This window comes from Diprion similis, chromosome 2 (assembly GCF_021155765.1).
Source record: "Diprion similis isolate iyDipSimi1 chromosome 2, iyDipSimi1.1, whole genome shotgun sequence".
Taxonomy (NCBI): Eukaryota; Metazoa; Arthropoda; class Insecta; order Hymenoptera; family Diprionidae; genus Diprion; species Diprion similis.
The window spans coordinates 14,981,717-15,000,278 of NC_060106.1; the positions used below are offsets into that span (position 1 = coordinate 14,981,717).

General features: G+C 47.1%; 1 protein-coding gene across 1 annotated transcript in view; it reads left to right on the top strand.

The window, feature by feature from the left end:
* The window catches only part of LOC124415917, a 106,930-nt gene that overhangs the window by 78,204 nt on the left and 10,164 nt on the right, over positions 1-18,562 (top strand). Inside the window, exon 2 of the mRNA XM_046896645.1 lies at positions 14,213-18,024. Within this exon, the coding sequence (XP_046752601.1) occupies positions 14,213-18,024 (3,812 nt within the window). The remainder of the gene's footprint in view (positions 1-14,212; positions 18,025-18,562) is intronic.

An 18,562-nucleotide genomic window follows, 5' to 3' on the forward strand; every position in this document is an offset into this window, starting at 1 on the left:
AGTGTACAAGGTTTACTTGCTGAAAAATTTTCAGCATCGAATTCTTCTGCTAGTAAAAAAAAAGTTGTTTTTTTAATTTTCGTTTTTTTCTCCTTAATCACTGGTGCATCATCATGCTTGCAGTACGTATAAGATGACCGGTGCAACCGCACCTTGTATTCCATTGGAGAGAGAGAGTTCTGATCTACGACTTGTAAATTAGACCCTCGGTGCCCGCCCAGGATTCGAGCGAGAGTCTGCAGGAATGGCATTGTTGCATTATGCCCCCTTTGTACCGTGGCTTTTAATTCTGGGCATACGCTCCACTCCGGAGGCCATTTAATACGCCAACGCGAACTGATTTTCTCTGGTAGTTCCCTCGTACCGTCCCGGTGCAGGTTATAAGGTACAAATCGTGGTCCTGGTCAGGTGCGCTTGTCGCCGAAGGTAACGTGGGCCGAGTTCAAGATCTACGAGAGATGCTCGTTCGACCTCTTATTTTTCACGCCCTCGGCGCAACAGCGGCGCCTTGAAATTGGAGCCAAAGGACGAGCTGCCCAAAGCTCCGAGCGGGCCGCAGGATCGAAGGATCCGTCGCAGTAAAGTCCTGCGGCTGGTTCGCGTCTTGAAACCCATGCAAACCTTTGCGGTTGGTTGGTACCACCTACCTTTGTGCAAGAAGGTGGATCGAGGGAAGGGTTCGGGAGTTATCGACTTGTTCATGGAAGCAAGTTTACCGCTGCTGTGGGCATATCCAAGCTTCAGAGGAATTCGCAGATTCCTCGAGAGTTTATACACGCGGTGAACCTCGACTGCAGCTGCAACCCTAACCGCGCTGCTTGAGGTATAAACAATCGGGGGTGAGCTTAGAAAGGGAAGGCGAACAAGCCAGCTCCATTCGCATGTATTAATTGATCGCCGTTCTCCGTTTCTCCCGTGTGTGTGTTTGTGTGTACGTATGTGTGTGTGGTAGGTATAATGCATTCGCGGCTCATTCGTCGTGTGATGCCGAGTACACGCAAGACTTTGTCGTCCCTTTATTTTATTCTCTCCCTTTCTCTCTCCCTCTTTCTCTCTCTCTCTTTCTCCGTTCTATCGTCGCTTCGAGCTGTGTCTGGAATCGGACTGCCGCCCATGCACGCATCGGAATATATGCATGCAGAACCGCATTGCCGCGTGGGTGGCGTGGCGAGAAGATTCGCACCGCATGAACAGACCGCGCGCGTCTTTCAGATGTTAGCAATTGTTATTCGCCGATCAGCGGTCAGGATCGGGAAATGGAAGCTGTAACTCAAATCGACAGTAGCATCCATTTAGTTAAGGAGGCTTCAAGCTCCGATAGTAATCAATGATTTACGACAAGCTTCTCGAGGAATTCGCCTCCGTTCCGATCTGCTCGATATGCGCTTCGATCTGCTTCCTGCATGTCATTTTCCAGGTTATGGTTATACGTTTTGGCGCCAAAAATACTCAGCAGAGTTTCACGCCCTGTTTAGCCACTTATTTGGAACTCGGTGTACTCGTTACTTGCTATTTTAATGCTTGGCTAAACACGCGTATAACCAGGACGATGTATGACGATAATGTAAGTGTAGGTAACGGTTTCGGTTTTATATGCAAGAATTTCATTTTGAAATTCTCATTCGCTTCAAGATCAACTGGCACCTAAACGCCAAGCGCATTATTGCTAACAATAACTGTGAAATCGTTGCGCAAGTATATTTCTCCAGCAGGCGTGTTATATGACTTGAGAAAATTAAATGTCGTGTTACTAGAATTAAAACTCCTTCGAATCAGTCTCGCGGATTTTCTCGATTTACATAGATTGTGGTTTTTCGTTAGTTTCAATCACGGTTTAGCCGAGCGTGGATTGAATCAAAAATCAGTTATCCGCGTCAAGTTCACGTCCGCCAATTTTTCGGACGATTAATCGATTCAGCATTGATATCGAGATATATCGTCGTCGCGTATAAACGCCGAGGAGTTGAAACTTGACGAAGCGAAACTGCGAATTTAGTCTGTTACAGGATAGTGACAATACAAACGATTAGAAGAGGAAGTTGCTTCCTGGCCATATGAAACAGCTCCGACGCTGCTTTCGAGGATCTCGTTGCGGCGACTTCACGAACGTTACGCGGTGCTGTTGTGACATCAACGACACAACTCTATTTGTTTTACTTTTTGTTTTTCCTCTCGTTGCATAAGAACTTCTCAACTACCCGCGAACGGCGCGGTTACCTTTGAAAGAATTCCCGCTTTACAGCTATCGCTGAGTGGAATACAAATTTCGGGAGCTCTTGGAATTTATTAGCTTTCTCATACGTCGCACTGCAGCTGCCATGTTATTTGACCCCCGACGATTACGCCCCGTGCGTGTGTTTTTGACGAGAGGCGACAACCACCATCGTCGTTGAAATTAAAATATTTGAGTAGGCAATAATGCGAGTTACGAAATACTCACTCGTCAAGTGGGTGGTAACACAATACCGAATTGTACTTCAAAGACGCACTTGATTCTGTACCACGTGGATCTCGCCACTCACCATGGACCACGCGACTAACGGGGTTTCGTTTTCAGGAAATCATGCTAATCAGCTTCTCGCTGCTTAGCTTATTCGGATGCATTCAACTACCACGAGACTCTTTTTTTCAGACTAGACGACGCCCAGGAACCGCGCTCAAATTTTCACTTGTGTAACTCCACCGTTCGTCAGACCCACGCTTTTACAGGCAATCATTTGCGTTCAGGCAACGCGTCTCGCTAATGATTTTAGTTCGATACGGTATACATATAATGGAAAATTGTGAATAGATGAATTGAAGCTCAAACGGGGAAGATATAAGTCTAGTTTTGTCAAATAATTATTATATCACCTGCACGAACAAGTCTTAGGACGATTATTGTACTAGGAATTTATTTAGTTAAAAAGCGCAAAGAATTCTCTACGAGATTCAAGCCCACCAAACTGCATGCTTGAAATCATACTTGGAAGAATGTATCTTCTGGTGTAAACCAACCGGTAAAACCTCTATTTCTTGTTTTAGTCAACCGTACGTGCCGCTGCTACGACGCATGGACAGGGTCAAGGTTCATTCTAAACCAGAAATTACACTCGCGCGATGTTAGAGTCGAGCATTCTTGTCATAACTGCTCCAAAATTGTTTCCTGAAAGATAAGCAAAACAGATTGAAATCCGTGAAAGATGTTTTGCGGCGCAACTGATCGTGACGACATTAACTTTCCACGACGCCCAGCCATATCGTTCAGGAATGGCTTAAAAACGAGCGTTGAACGGTTACACGATTACGACTTTGGTGCTGAGAGGCTGCAGGTCTGTTTTGCCAAGTTTGCGGTCGGCCAATCTTGGTGTTCTTGCATGGTTTTGAGCTCTGGTATATAGCTACGAGTCGAAGCCTTGAAGGAGGTTAAGCACGTGAACGTGGAGGCTGTCTTGATGCTGGCCTCTGAGGAGCGGAGATTACTCGAAAAGAATGCGGCTCGTCTGCGACTGCATTGACGTTTGTTCGTTGCATGGATTTTTAAACGAAACGTAACTCGCGGCCGATGAAATCAAGGCAAGTAGTCGAAGCATTACCAGCAGGTGAAGCTATCGGTTGCGTAATGCGTTGCGAATACTCGCGTGCTAAATAGCCCGAGGCAAGCGTCACGAGATCAAGGAATAACCGACGTGATCCAGCTGACTTGGCCGAAGGCGAACTGAGCGAAGAACGATGCCTCGTAAATCATAAATTTTCATCGCAGAATATATAATTAGAACTTCCGCGCTAACAAAATTCACGACGTTGGTATACACACATGTATACCAACCTGATCGTATTCTACGGGTGGATCCGCGATAATCGCGAATCGTGACTTGCCGCAGAAATGCAACGGCAGACACATTCGAGACGGTCACCCATCATGCATGGGAATTGTGTTCACGTGACTGTCCTGCGAAATACAAGGAAGCCCCGAGCACCTTGATTATACAAGTGCAAGTTGGCACTTTGGCAGTAAATTGTCGAAAGTAAATTAAACCTTGGGAGGCTTTTTACTGCACCAGAAAATTTAGCCACGTATTCGACATCGAGTAGGATCACCTAATTTGTATCATGGAGTATCGATTCACCTTAAATTACCTCCATTTATGGCTATGACAAGCTGTTTGTTGTACATTTCATTACCATCTACGAAAAGATGATTCGACTTAACGGTTCGATCGATCTTTGATTCTTCCCTTACCGTCCCCCTATGAGGCCCATGCACCGCGGAGTTATGACAATGGCATCATTTTATCGCATCAATAGTTTGCCAACGAATTTCAAGGCCTAAACGCAGAGTTATGACCTGACGTCGAGCAATACAATGGACTCTTTTGTGATCGTTGATACAACGGCGTTCGATACACGAACTCCAGCCTTGTCACGATCACAACGCCCGGTCAACTCGCACATTGTATCGATTTTCGTATTCCCCGAGTCTTTGTACTATGTCGGATGAACGACCAGAGAGACGAGACGCCTTGCGAATTGTAATTAGCGTCATGCGAATCATTAGCATGTCGTTCTATTGTTCAAACGAACGGATGCTTGCCCCTTGAGGTAGTAAAAAAATGCAAAAAAAAGCTATTACAACAAAATAAACGAATGAAAATAGTTTTTCACAATAGATAAGCACGACGAGAATCCTCGACGAAACCTGTGCTGTAGTAATTATAAGTTCGTATCTTTTAAACAAAGTGAAATTGAAGAAATTATGCTGGACACTAAGGACGAGATATTTGCATCTGAAGTGATACAGGATGTGAATGACGAGTATCATCTAACGGATGAGATGGTGACCATCGGTAAAGGTCGATCGAGCTAATATCCCTGCGAGTGATGCATCGTGTGATGGCAGATTAAAAATCCAAATCATTGACACCGATAACTCGCGGACATGACGATTATTATACGGGCATTGTTTCCATACGTATTTACGTACCGCTTAGAATCGTCCCTGAAGTCGCCGATGACGGATGAATACGGATGGTAGGCTGCACTTTCCGTAAAAGCCTTACGTGATGCGATCAGACATCGCGAATTACTCGAAAACAATCAAGAAACTAGAGAAGGCTCTATCTTGCACCTGCCTATTTACCGAGATAATCATATCCCGGTAATTAAAGCAAGCATATACAGATACACTTTGGTCTACACATTTGCACCAGTACTCGTTATTATTTTAATAAATAGCGAAGCAGCTTCGCAGCTGTATGACGTGCGGAATATAAGAAGAAAAAGTACCCCGGATAGATAAAAAAAAGTGAACAAATAAAAGCAACAAAAAACTAAAAAAACTTATCGTACATGAGCAGGCGGTATACGTGAACAGCGATATGAGATCAAGTAATTAATTGATAGACGCACGAAATGCGCCGGTTAGTCTAGAGCGGAGACTGGAATGGAACGCAAAACGAAACAAGGAGGCCATACTGTGGCGTAAAAAGAAAAAAAAAAAAAAAAAAAAAAATTGTACCTACTACAGTGATAAAGCTGATCGTTGTCGGTACGAGCAGGGCAGCAAACTGGTTCGGATAAATCAACGCGGCGCGTCTCCGTTCAGCTCTGCGAATAATTTTGAGTTGTATACGTACACGAATTGAGTGCCTATACGTCGTGGCGTGGCATAGAACACGGTTTCTCATTAGCCGTTCTATAATTAGGCCCATTATGAGCTTTATTACAATTTACAATCAGAAGTGCTCTTGCTCGAGATGAAAAGCGCTTCTCGGAGGAGCGCCGCGTAAATCAATAACCGATAATCGAGTCAGACGTCGACGAGCCGAGCTCCAAAGCTCATTAGCTCGCACGAGCAACAAGAGGTGGAAGACCAGCGTTCTCCGCGTTCATAATGCAGTTCAACGTTCAGTGCTCGGGCATTGCTTGGTATTGATATCGAGGGAACGGGGGGTGGACATAGTGCCGGAGTAAGACACAGTACATATTGTCTAATGACAGGCGGTAGGCGGGACCGCGGCTCTTGCCTGCCTGTCAGTGAACCTAATTGAACACCATTTGCGATGATCTTTGCAGCGGGATTCCGCAAGCTCACCTTGATCTCCCTCGTAGGTACACAATAACTACACTCTAAGACTGGGGCCGAGGATTTTTGGTGGATTTTGCGCGTAATGATTCCGCCTGGAATCCATCGCCATCGAATCACCGTCGATGTTCAATTTTTATTGATGGAATGATCGTTTGATGCGAAAGCCGATTGATCGAGCGAAGGAATATGACTTATATGTGCACAAGGCGGGTCCGATTTCGTCGATGCTTGTTGAGTGACGCTAATTGAAGACACGTTTCAGCAAATAATGACGCTTAGATCGCTTCAGCGTTGCAGATTTTTTGCTGAGGTTCTATATTCACGCCGTTCGCAGTTCTAAGGTTCGCAAGGTGCTCATGATCGATTCGAAGCCGATCGTTTGTGGGTACCTAGAATTATAAGGATTAAAAATTGCGAATGCAGAGAGGTGGAATCGCAGGCGGAAGAGAATCCGCGGTATTGCGATTCCCTCGCACGACCTGTCAAGTGATTCTAATTGAACACACACCGCGAGTTGACATTTCCAGCAATGAGGGTCGCCGATGACTCCGATACCCGGGGTGCACAAAGGCGGCCGCTTGAGCCAGTCAGCGTCGTTGGTTGGTACGTACGGCAATGCCGCGGAATTATTTGCACGTGATGATTCCGTGGAGATTCCGTCGTGGAGTTCACCTCGAGTCAATGATCTTGATCTTGATCGTGAAACATGGGAACTAGCCTCGAGGTGAGTTTTAGGTCCCGCTGCTGGCGACGGGCCGGGATTTCCGTTTCATTTTTTAAATTGCGTTAGCGGCTCTCGGCTACTCGGATGGGTAATTACAATGTAACTAATTAGCCGCAGCTCCTCCCGGCGTAAAATATATGATCGGTGCAAATTTCTTGCCGCAATGTTATGCCGACGCGGCTGAAAGGTCACGGCTTGACCGGATCGTAAATATGAATACTCGGTGTTCGTTTTGGCTGTGTGTTAAAGTTGTAAGCGTGTAAACGTCTGTCGAGACACAAGAGAAAAAGAGAGAGAGAGAGAGAAGATGGAATATCTGCCGCTTCTGCTGTTGGACAGGGAATCACAAAGGCTGTTGCTGCTACTTGCGACATGTAGGAAACGAACGCTAAGCCCACAACACACTAACGACAGAAGAACCGCCCGGCAATGCGATCCATTCAGCTAGGTATTCCTAGTTCTCCATTGTTCCATTTCGCATTTGCATACGATTTAATGGATCTTTCAGCCGCTATTGTACGATTCAGGAAAAGCTTACATAACAGCCTTTGGGGTCGATGTAATCACCTGGCAACGTAACTAACTGCGTCGATTGCAGTCGAGGCAATTCAGAGTTTCGGGACCAGATGCGGAACCTTGTCGCTGTGTTCGAAAACGCATCGGTGCGCTCTATTTTTCCGCACGTGTATTATGCGAACCAATCACCCAACGACGACGTCGCAATTCGTGACGCGTTTAAACCGACCATGACACATAACGTATCGTTTATCAACGTAATTGCGTCCGCACGATTTCCTCACTACATAATAACTGATTTTCGTATCATGTGACAAAATTCATTCTTAGAACTATAGCTATATACGTATGTACAAGCCGTTTCACTTCATTACCATCAGCAAACGCGAATGATAAGACTGAGTGGATATTGCGACACCTGAACAAAATAACAAGAGTGAATTCGGCGAACAACGCTGTTAGTTTTACTATCCACTTCTCTCATACAAATGCACACACGTGTAGTCAATTATTATGCAGCGTTTACGGGAACAACATGTATTATCTACCCCATTGAGAACGAGGACGTCCGTTCTGATGTCACGCCGTCGAATAACGAACGGAACGACAGATCACCTGATTTTCTCTGTCACAAAGGTGCTCCAATGAGAACAGAGTGCATTGCGTTTTGTTTTTTTACTTTTTTCTTTTTTTCTCGGGGACCGATCTCGTCGGAAGTGATCGGGAACAGTGCGAGGCTCGATGTACCTGCACCAGGTCCCTAAACGTTTCGTCCGTTACATAACTATAAACACGAGGTTCTGCGTGCGCGATGACCGGAGTGTCCTCTGCCCGGCGGCGCTACCATTGCACCGGAAACGGATGTACGCTCTATGGGAGACCCGCATAACGCGTGCTCTTTCGTTCGTTGACTGTTCTCCAGCTCGCGATGCGACGGAGCTTCACATTATTTAAAACTACCACACGCTCCGCTTAGTTCGGAAATGCAGTTCCGAGCGGGTGACTGGCGAGCTGCATTACGAATTCATAAATCGACTTCAAACATGCCTTGGACGAAAGTCAATTTTTGAACGCTTCGAGTCGGACTCTTTTGACGATTCTCTGCTTCGTCTAGTTTCCATCGCGATCAGATCACCGAAACGATGATCGGAATCGAGCGACTGATCAATGAAATACTCAACTCTTGTTCCTTTCGAGAGAAGAGAGAAAAATCCGCTTGAATCCTATTGAATGACTGCTGCTGATGCTTCTGCTGGAGATGCACACGAACTCTTTTCCTCGGCATGTGCTATTATTATAATATATATAGTATATGTATATAACATTCCACAGGTGTTGGCTGAGTGTAACGTAAATTGAACCGTGCGCTAAACAATGCCGCAATTAACTTGTCACATGTCCGAAATTAAGTCATTGACTTTACGCGGTGATACACGTGTAACACGTATTATATGCATATAACTATATAACATCTATAGCGACTGGAATTAAACGTTTTGGAACGAAACTCACGCGAGTGCGGTATAATGTAATAACCCGGGGCGGATGCGTATTTTTTTTTTTTTTTTATTATTTTCCTCGAGGCAAGTATTTTCTTCGTGCAATCGACATAACGATTCAATTTTCACGGTCACGCGATGCGAATGAGGATACAAAATTTTCGAATTCTTGGCTCAAATTGCACCTCGCATGTGTTCGCCTTTTGTCTGCGCGTTCGCGAATGCGTTGTTATTCAACCTGCCTACCATCCTTGCTGCATATTTGATCGCTGCATCGCCTCTGGGACGCGTGCAGGAAAGTTGGAAGAAGCGTGTAACTTTGGCATGAACCGACGTCGGCCGGGAATATCTTCGCCTGGGAATCGGTGCAATTTGCATTTTTTCAAGATATTATTCAGATTAGTTACAGGAAGACCTTGATTGCGTCAAATTGGCGGAACGGTGATCGCATCTTGCTTACATAAGGCGCTGGTATCTTCGTACGTAACGCCACCGGTCAAAAGAAGCTTAAGTTTTGTTTACAGACCATGGCGAGCGGGTCCAAAGTCCGATTTACGGCTGACCGAACAATCGCCTCTGTGCCATAGCCATAGCCATAGCCGCAGATTTATTCTACACCGTTTGACCAACGTTGAACTAATTTTACTGTTGTCCAAATTAGTTGTGCCCAACTCATACGGCGGAACGCTCGAGTTCCATTCTTGATCGCGGCGACTGAAATATGCTTGAATTATTTATGCATATCGCATATCATTTTTTGCATGTCATCGAATCTCTCGTGCTGGCATGTATGATCGTGCGACCATTCTCATGTAGGTATAAATATGATTTAAACCGGAATCTTTTAATTAGTTCTCTGACTGAGGTAGAGCTACTATTATCCCCAACGACTAGTTGTACCTCTAAGCTGAAGGTATAAACTACGCACATGCACGTGTGTACTTTCATGACTGAAACGTGTTCGACCAGTTTCCCCTCGCACGGCATCCATCAGTGTCGTCGAGGAGGTTCAATGCCACTACCAGTACCGATACGTTACTTTACAGTCTACAGATGGGTTTTAACATTTTTCTAGATTTTTCCTTTTTCTTTTTTCGCAAAACGATATTGAGCCGTTGTCGTTTCCGATTCTACAGCGATATCTGGATCTTGAGGAGCTGACTAAGGCCCGGCTTGGCTTAAACCGTCAGATCATATTCACAGATAGAAAATAACCCTCGGGTTATCGCTTCTTTTGCCCATCGACTATCCGAAGAGGTTCTGCGGCTCTACTCTTCTTACTGAATATTATACAGGACGCGAAACTGTAGCAGTATAAACCTCCTGCCGCTGGTGCAGGATAATATTCATTTATTCAGTAGCTCAGGGCATATATATGTACATATATATATATATATTGTTGGTGTATATGTGTACCTTATACCTTGACGTGCTACGTTTCTTACCCTCACGCTCGGAGATTATCTATCCCCGCGGTGCATGTCTGAGTCTAACTCCAAATGAAATATTGCAACATTTTTCCAATTTCTCCGACGATTGCCGAGAATAGGGATCGAGTATCGAAATGTCTGATTCCGATATCCAATAAGAGGTATGTTCCTTAAAAAATGCATGGTAAAGGGAATCGGCATTGAGAAGAAAAAAAATCAAGCCTTATAATTGTTGAAAAACTAAATATCATTTATATTGCACAGTTTCAAAAACACTTTTTACAATGTATATAAACATTTTTCGGTTATTTACAACCCTGCGAAGAGATTTTGGACACCAACACCAATCCACACGTTGACGTATAGCTAACTGAGGGATATTCTTGTATCCGTAGCACAAGTTTTATCTGCATCGAGATCGGAAAGATGAGGCATTCGGTTGCAATGGTTGTTTTCTCAGCTGCAGTGGCATGTTGCAGTTTCACGACATTTGCTGCTGGAAGAACAGGAGCAGTGAGCTTGACCTTCTTTATACACATGTTGCCATGAAATATTACGACCATCACCAGTTGCCGGGCTTGTGGTCACGGTCACGTTGCTGGGGCGGACTTGTGTCGGGGTCAAAGAAGGCATCACAGCCCTCGAGGACTGCGGCGCGAGTTGTGATCGGTGGGAAAAAGTGGAGCACGATGTTGCACGGTCGTGTTTTATATGTATATACATAAGAGAAAAGCAAAAGCGACCCGCATTCGTTGCAGGTGAACTTGAGACGTTCGATTTCTTCGGCGAAGCTTCTGGTCGACTCTGCTAGCCGATATAGTAATTGAAGGTTGTGGGTTTCGGTGACGGTTTTACGTGAGGAATTAGGAAAGGTAGGTGCGCCTTGGTCCATCAACAACCCGCATCATTTTTCAGACCGATTCGGTGAGGCCAAGGTGAGGTTCTTGAGATAATGGCAGTTAATAATAGTCGCCCGTAAGCACTCGGGCTATATGAATAACAGAACTTAATCCCCGATGAGGAAGTATCTCAATTTTACACCTGGCACTTGGATTTAAATGGCCAAGTTTATCGCCGTCACAAATCATCCGAGTTCGCGACTCTTCTATTCTTCACTCTTGAGGATTCCTCAACGTCTGTGCTTCGGGGCAAAGAATAACTTCTCCTACACGAGATAATGTAGTCAAACGTTTACCGTATACCTCGAGAAATGCCGACGACTAGTGGAAGACCTTATCGTTTATAGTATGCCGCACGCCCGGTGCCGTTGCTGGACAACGTTTTCATTCCCCTTTATTTTCTGCGAAATGGCAACTCAGGTGCTAAGGACATGGTTACCCGTCACACGACTATGATATACGGTCACAAGGCTCTCTTACGTCTCAAAGGTTCCCAGGGACGGCAAAGAGGACCTTTCGAAAAGGACTATCGTTACCTATTCTCACAAATATTCGACCATCTCTTTTGAAACTATTTACTCCTAAGCCTGAAAGCTCTCAATTTCTAGCTGAATTTTTCTTGCAACAAATTTTTCAGTTTTCCCGATACTCGCCAACGTCAGGGTTCGATATCGGTAGTTGAAAGGCGGGAGCCAAAACTTCCTCGAAACTTCATGGAGTCGTGATAAAATTTCATGCGAACTTGACGATCGTTAACCTTCGTAAAATCCGTGAGCAAATAGCCTTTCATCGTAGAGATGCGACGGCCCTGAGATGGTGCCTCGACTGGTACGCAGGGCTCAACGTGAGAGTCGGAGTAAAGCGTACTGCAGGGTTCTGGTAACACTGTGTAAAAAGTTCTAAGTTACGGCAAGAGTTGAATCTTGTAACATAGCAAAAGCTCAAGTGAGTTACGGCTACAGGAGGCGAATAAACGTGTCTCCGGCACCTCTTTGCGCAGTTACATGAAACCTATGCTGACTTTTGATCCGTTTTGACCCTGACAAGTCATAAATATGTGGCAAGTCACAATGTGTATCAATTATTACACCTCGGTTATAGTCGGAGCCGCTAAAAAGTCACCGATCTTATCCGATCTTTTATAATTAGCGGTGATGTCTATTCGTGAAGCTCGATGCTTTCCGTGTTAGTGATTCTTGCAATTGACTTGGACATTCCTTTGCGTCCGTGTATAGTCGTATACCGATATGTACTGTGTAGATGCATGTACGATTCTGGCTTAACGATGACCAAAATTTCTGTGTATGATGTCAGAGGCTTCGTTTATACGTTTGTTGGCACGTGAACGACCGCAATGTTGTCCTGATCGGTGACTCGATTTGGTCTAGAATTGACAATTCATTCCACGCCGCAGTGTGTATGTGAAAGGTAGATTAGATCAAAGAGGAAATTTGCCTTGAACTTGATCTCGCGCGGTACCTTCAGGTCTGTTGGCGTCGATGAATCGCCCGAAATGACGATGATAGATAAGATTGGAAGGAGTATGTGTATAATCCGAATCATAATATAATACCAGAGGTTTATATGAACAAGGTTAAAGAACACCGAGAGGCCATGGTAAAAAATCTATAACGACGGTCACCATCAAACGTACTGTTATGTAAATCAGGCGATTCTTCAGCGGTCGTTCTATCGTTAGGAAAAAAATATTCGGCCAGTCATTTTCGTAATCGATCGGACGGCTGCACAGACGTAAGATAAAAATCGTCTCCAAGATCTGTTCTGTGATTAGTGACGATTGATTCCCGCTACGATTCGTGATCCATGATGCACGTTTTGTTCCACACGGACTGATCGAGTAGCCAGACTAAACTCAGAGATTGTACAATATTTAAATGTATAAATCGAAGTGAACCGATCCCGGAATCGAGATCGCGATCTCAATGCGAACAAGAATCGCTCCGCTTCTATACCGAAAGTTTTTATTTCTTTTTTTTTTACGTTTTAAGACAAGCTGCATACCATCAACGTGCAGTAACCTCTAGAAACGAGTCTGACTTCATCTATACTGTCGGATTTGAAATTTGAACCAGTATATCTCACCGCTGCTACTGTTCCATGTATATATAAGCTTTATGGGTGACATGGTTAGAGATAGAACGGACTACCTAAGTGGGACTAGCCACACATCTGGCTCGAGACCCACGCGAGTGTATGATAATCGCTGATCGAAGACATGATTCAAAAGCTGTGTTCCGAAATGCACGTGGGTAGACGGAGCAGAATATTCGCTTGATGAATTCCGTTACAGGGTTTGATTCAAATTTGAAAATGACGGTCATTTCGCAGGTTTACATGGAGAAATTTTGTAGCAAAAAGAAAATGAGTTAACGAAACAAGCCAATTCTATGCTTATTGTATCGATTCGACGACGGTTGGGATATGAATGAGAAAAGAAAGAAAAAGGAATGACTTTAAACAAAAAGAGAGCAAATGTAACCACGCGGAGAGAAATACCTCGAGCGTAACGCGATAGCAAATGAAACAAACGGACGGTCGTAACGCGTTGAGAAAATTAACGGTACATTCATGGTACATTATCGGATGACGCCAACCGAACCTTAAACATTGAGCCCAGACGAGCCCTGGACTCATCTCTGACCCCGGGTATCGTCTTCGTCTCTTAAGACTGTTGCACTCGTTCTCAGATCCGTCATCCGATAACTGCCGATCAAGGACTCTTCGTGTACCAATTAATTGGACCTTCACTGCCCCGGATAATCGTGCTCCACGACTCGAGTCTTGCAGGTCGTTTTTCGTGGAAGCCGTTATTAGCCGCGTTGCATCGTCAAAATTTACCGTAACTGTGATACGTCCTGATATTGAATTAACCGAAATCCTTGGTGCGAAATGTCAAAAATGACGGTTGATTACGAGGAGAACCACACTTTCCATAACCAGTTTTGCGGTTAATACTTGACGTCGTAGAAATTAGTGTTTCGCGGAACGCCCACGTCACGTCCTCCCACGTTGATTGATTCGAATTCTGAATTTTCTTTTCTCTTATCGTTTTACAGATGCGTCAACCGATTACCAGCGCCAGGGGAGAATGTCGCTGCACGCCGAACTGCCCGCGTCAAAAGCGAAGAGGGAACAAGCGCTCCGGAACATCCTGGCAGCAAAACGTCGCCAAGCCTTGGCGCAGCGTCCTGGAGATCAACTGCGGGGCGTGAGCGCGTCTCGAATGCGTGCTGAGGTACCAAAGGACGCAACTGACGTTCTGGAGGGCCAGGAGACCAGACACAACGTCTACGTCACGGCGCCCGGTGAATCCAAGACGGTGATCGGGGCCGAGGAAGAAACACCGGAACCGTTAATCGGAACTGCGGGCAGGAAAGCCGAGAAGGATTCGAGCCTGATAGAGAGAAGCGGAAATATGACATCTAAGAATTCTGAATCCGGGAAACAGACCGTGGAGTCGATGGATCTGGGCCATGATGACAGGATGACGGTTGGAACAGAAATCAGACACAAACCATCGACCGGATTTTCGAGGAGCGGGCATTTCTCTACGACTAGAAACGGTTCTCAGCAACTGCAGAGGATCGGTAGTGCTAAGATCGCGTCGGGGAGCGAATCTGATCCTCGGAAAAGCAGTAGCAATAATACAGTGGTGATGTCTGAGAGTCTGTACAAGCACTTTAGACCGGTGGAGAGCGACGTACCGATCGAAGAGATGACGCAGTTTTTGTACTTTGGCCAGAAGCTGAGTCCTGAAACGCAGAATACGACGAGCAGTAACTCCGTCGAAGTTACACCGACGGTTTCCCCGGTTTTGAACTCGCGGAGACGCTTCATCGGGAAGAGACTCAGCACGACGACGACGCAGGTCCCGGTTCCCACCCTGGAGGAGATCATTAACGAGGAGATGAACATCGCGGTCGAGAAGCAGACCATCGAGAGGAACAAGATCCCCAATCTCAAGGTGCCCGCCTTCAGAAGTCCAAGCACCAGCAGTCTCTACTACCGAAAACCACCGACGAAGTCCGCCGACCCGACGATCGTATCGAACGTGATCGGGGCTCCGGAGACGAGGAACGCGTCGGAGGGTGACGCCGTCGGCAAGGGCGAGGGGAGCCTCGCGGACCCGTCCGCTCACGCATCGTCGGTTGACCAGGTGCTCGGCGAGACGCCGGTCCAAGGGAAAGGAGGCCCAGCATCCCACGAGGCGGGAGCATCTGGGAATGCAGCCGGGGAAGACGGCTCGACCCAGATATCGAACGAGACGAGGAATCTCGGTCCCTCGGTCGCGACGTCCAGTGGCGGGGGGAAGACGGAGTACCAGGAGGATCCGGGATCTGTGGTGAACGGTCACGCGGTGGGATATCCTTCAGGAAAAGCGACGGTGATTAGTTCCAAGGACGACGACCCTCTGAGGAAGGTTTTCGCCGCGACGACCCATCACCCGGAAACAACACGGAGCACGACCCTGAGGATAGTCGTCGGCGAAACCTCGTCACCGAAGGCCGGAGAGGCGCTTCCAGGTGCGGGCTCTCCACCTGTCGTTCTGCCGGCGCAACAACACGTGTACGCGTACACGATAACCAATGTGACGCGGCTGTTGCGCAACTACTCCGGACCTGGGGTAAGCAGCAAGGAGGAAGGCGAGCAGCACCAGCAACCGGGCCCCGCGCCACTCGGGACCGCCGAGATAAGCGACGGCTCGTCGAGCGGTATAGTGGCGACGCGGTCGCGGTCCGATCTCAGTGCCGGCTCAGCGGCTGAAGGAGTTACAACTTTGGAGGGGGAGCAGACCAGCCATCGCAGTGGGGATCACGGGCCCCGGTCAGACCCATACGCAGCATCCCGCGGTGAAACCTCGATTCGAACGCCGCTCGAGGTAAACAAGCCTCAAATATCGGACTCGGAAGCCGGTCAGAGGGACCAGAGTTCCATTGGGCCACTTTCCGCCGAGCTTGATGACGAGATAAACGTTCAGGACGATTTGCGGGACGTGGACCAGCGCATGTTGCTCAAATCGGCGAGTGCAGTGTTGAACCAGAGACCCAGTGAGGAGCCGGTCGGCAAAGTCGCTCGTCATCGGAACCAACCTCGCAGACATCACTTCAGGGTGGATCAACGATTGGGGTTGAAAAATCACGGGCGACAACCGCCAGTGAAGAACAAGGAAAGTGAGTCGGACTCGAGACGATTCGTGACTGGCGAAGCGAGCGACAAGTCGACCGTGGTTCGGTCTAACACGTCGAAAACCTCTGATGCGTCACTGCATTCCGATCGACCCACGGGTAATGTTACACAAAGTGACGAGGACCAGAGAAGCGTAAATGGGAAACGTAATTTCGAAGAAAGTCTGGAACAAATGACACCAGACATGCTGGTGGAACAGCGACTAAGGAACGAATCGGCCATGACGGATCGCGACGTTGCTACCGATATGCAGCTTTTGGATGTCACCACGAAGCCTTCGGAAGCTAGAAACCTTACGCGAGGTGAGGAAAACTTTGACAGGTCGCATGGACGCGACGATAATGACAAGCCAAACAGTTTTAGCGAGGTCAGGGTGACTTCTTCTAAAAGTGAAATAAGCGGTGGTAGTTATTCTAATAGTTCAAGTGACGGTGTTGCTAGTGCGCAACCCAGTGATAGGGCCCAGGCCCTTGGTGACGATGCTTTCCAAGTGGAGGCGAGAGGCGGAACGATTGATCAGAGACCCGAATCGACCGTGACGTCGGGCGAAGAAACTGTAACAGTACAAAGTACGATTCCACCGTCGCTTTTCCCGGTCACTCCGAGGATACTGTCGGCGGCTGATGTGCTGGCGGAGAAAAATGGGAACGCGGTTACTGTCGAGGAGTCGGTCACACAGGTTCCAGTTATCAGAACGACTAATTTGAGTGAGGCGAATCGGCCCTTCGGGATTGCCGAGGATCTAAGTCCATCGGAGATCCAACAGATGTACAGATCGCCAAATACGGTGAGACCCGAAGTGACGACGATCCTGAATCCAGAAGTACAAACGACGGAGGAAGGCCAAGGTGAAGGTGAAGGTGAAGGTGAAGGTGAAGGTGAAGGTGGACCGCCGCTGTTGACGGTCACGAAACCGAACGGTTCTCGATCCGGGGGAAATTCGAACGGTCAAGGAACCGTGAGCGTGGAGAGATCGCCGGAAGTCAGAGGCAGGAACTTATCGGACAAGTCGAGGGACAAGGACAACGTCCTGCCCATAATGCACCTGTACAATGGAACGTCGATCTTCAACGAAACCAGTTCTCCAGCCTCGAAGCCGTCCTCCCACGGAATTGAAACTCTGCCCGTAATACTTCCGGTCGCCGGGCAAGAGGAACAACAAGATGAAAAAGAGCCGAGCTTGGCTACCGCGACTTCGCCTGCAACCGCAGGTTCACTTACTCCTGCGAAAACGGCAAAAAGTAAGACTCACGAGCATCCTCCTCTCACAGCCGGCCGCAATCCCGGCGCCCAACGACTTCCTGATTCCTTGTCGAACAAGCCAGACAATTCAACCAGGCATCGAGCAGACCAGCCTGCACCTCACGAACCCGCAGAACCTTCGTACTCCAACCGAGCAAGTGGCCTGGCGAGTACCATTGCTGGTGCTGGTGCTGGTGCTGGTGCTGGTGCAAACCGAACTCGACAACAGTGGCAACCCCATGAAACCCCCGTGCCCATGTTCAACTCCTCGACGTTTGATCCTGCCGTTAACAGGACGTACCTCGTCGCCGAAGGCGACACCGTCGCCACTCAGGAGACGGTAGCCGTCGTCAGCTACATCCTGGCGACCCTCGTCGTCTTTCCAATCGCCGTTGGCGTCGGACTGATTTTAAGAAGACTGATTATTAGAAATCGCAAGGTAAAAACAACACAGATTATACGAACTGTTGCTCATACTCCGTGGCTTTATACACTTAAGTCTTACAAAGTCGTAAAGAAATTTATTGCCGAACCAATTTTCCGACAGTGAACACATCGAGTCACTGACTTCCAATCGATGCAACTCATCCCTGAAATCCGTATAAAATTGGGTTGAAGAGTATAACGCGTTCCTCTTCACTTCATACACGGAAATGTATAGATTTTTCATATCCTGTGACCGACGGCGGGGGGGGGGGGGGGGGGAAGAGGAGGGATAACTTAACGCTTCACAAGACAGGAATTCTTCTTCTTCTTACGGAGTTTTGATTATTCCCAATAGCTCATTGTTCTATTTATCCGCATTAGTTTTGATCAACGATCGTTCGTTCACGATGATCAGATCTGCACGTACGTTACAGAAATGATAAAAGCGTGACGTAGGTTGTGCAACAGGTGTGTAAAACGCGTTTGAAAAATATCTAACGTCGATTGTTCATAACAGGGTAATCTAACAAAACTCGGCATGCCGTTTGGCA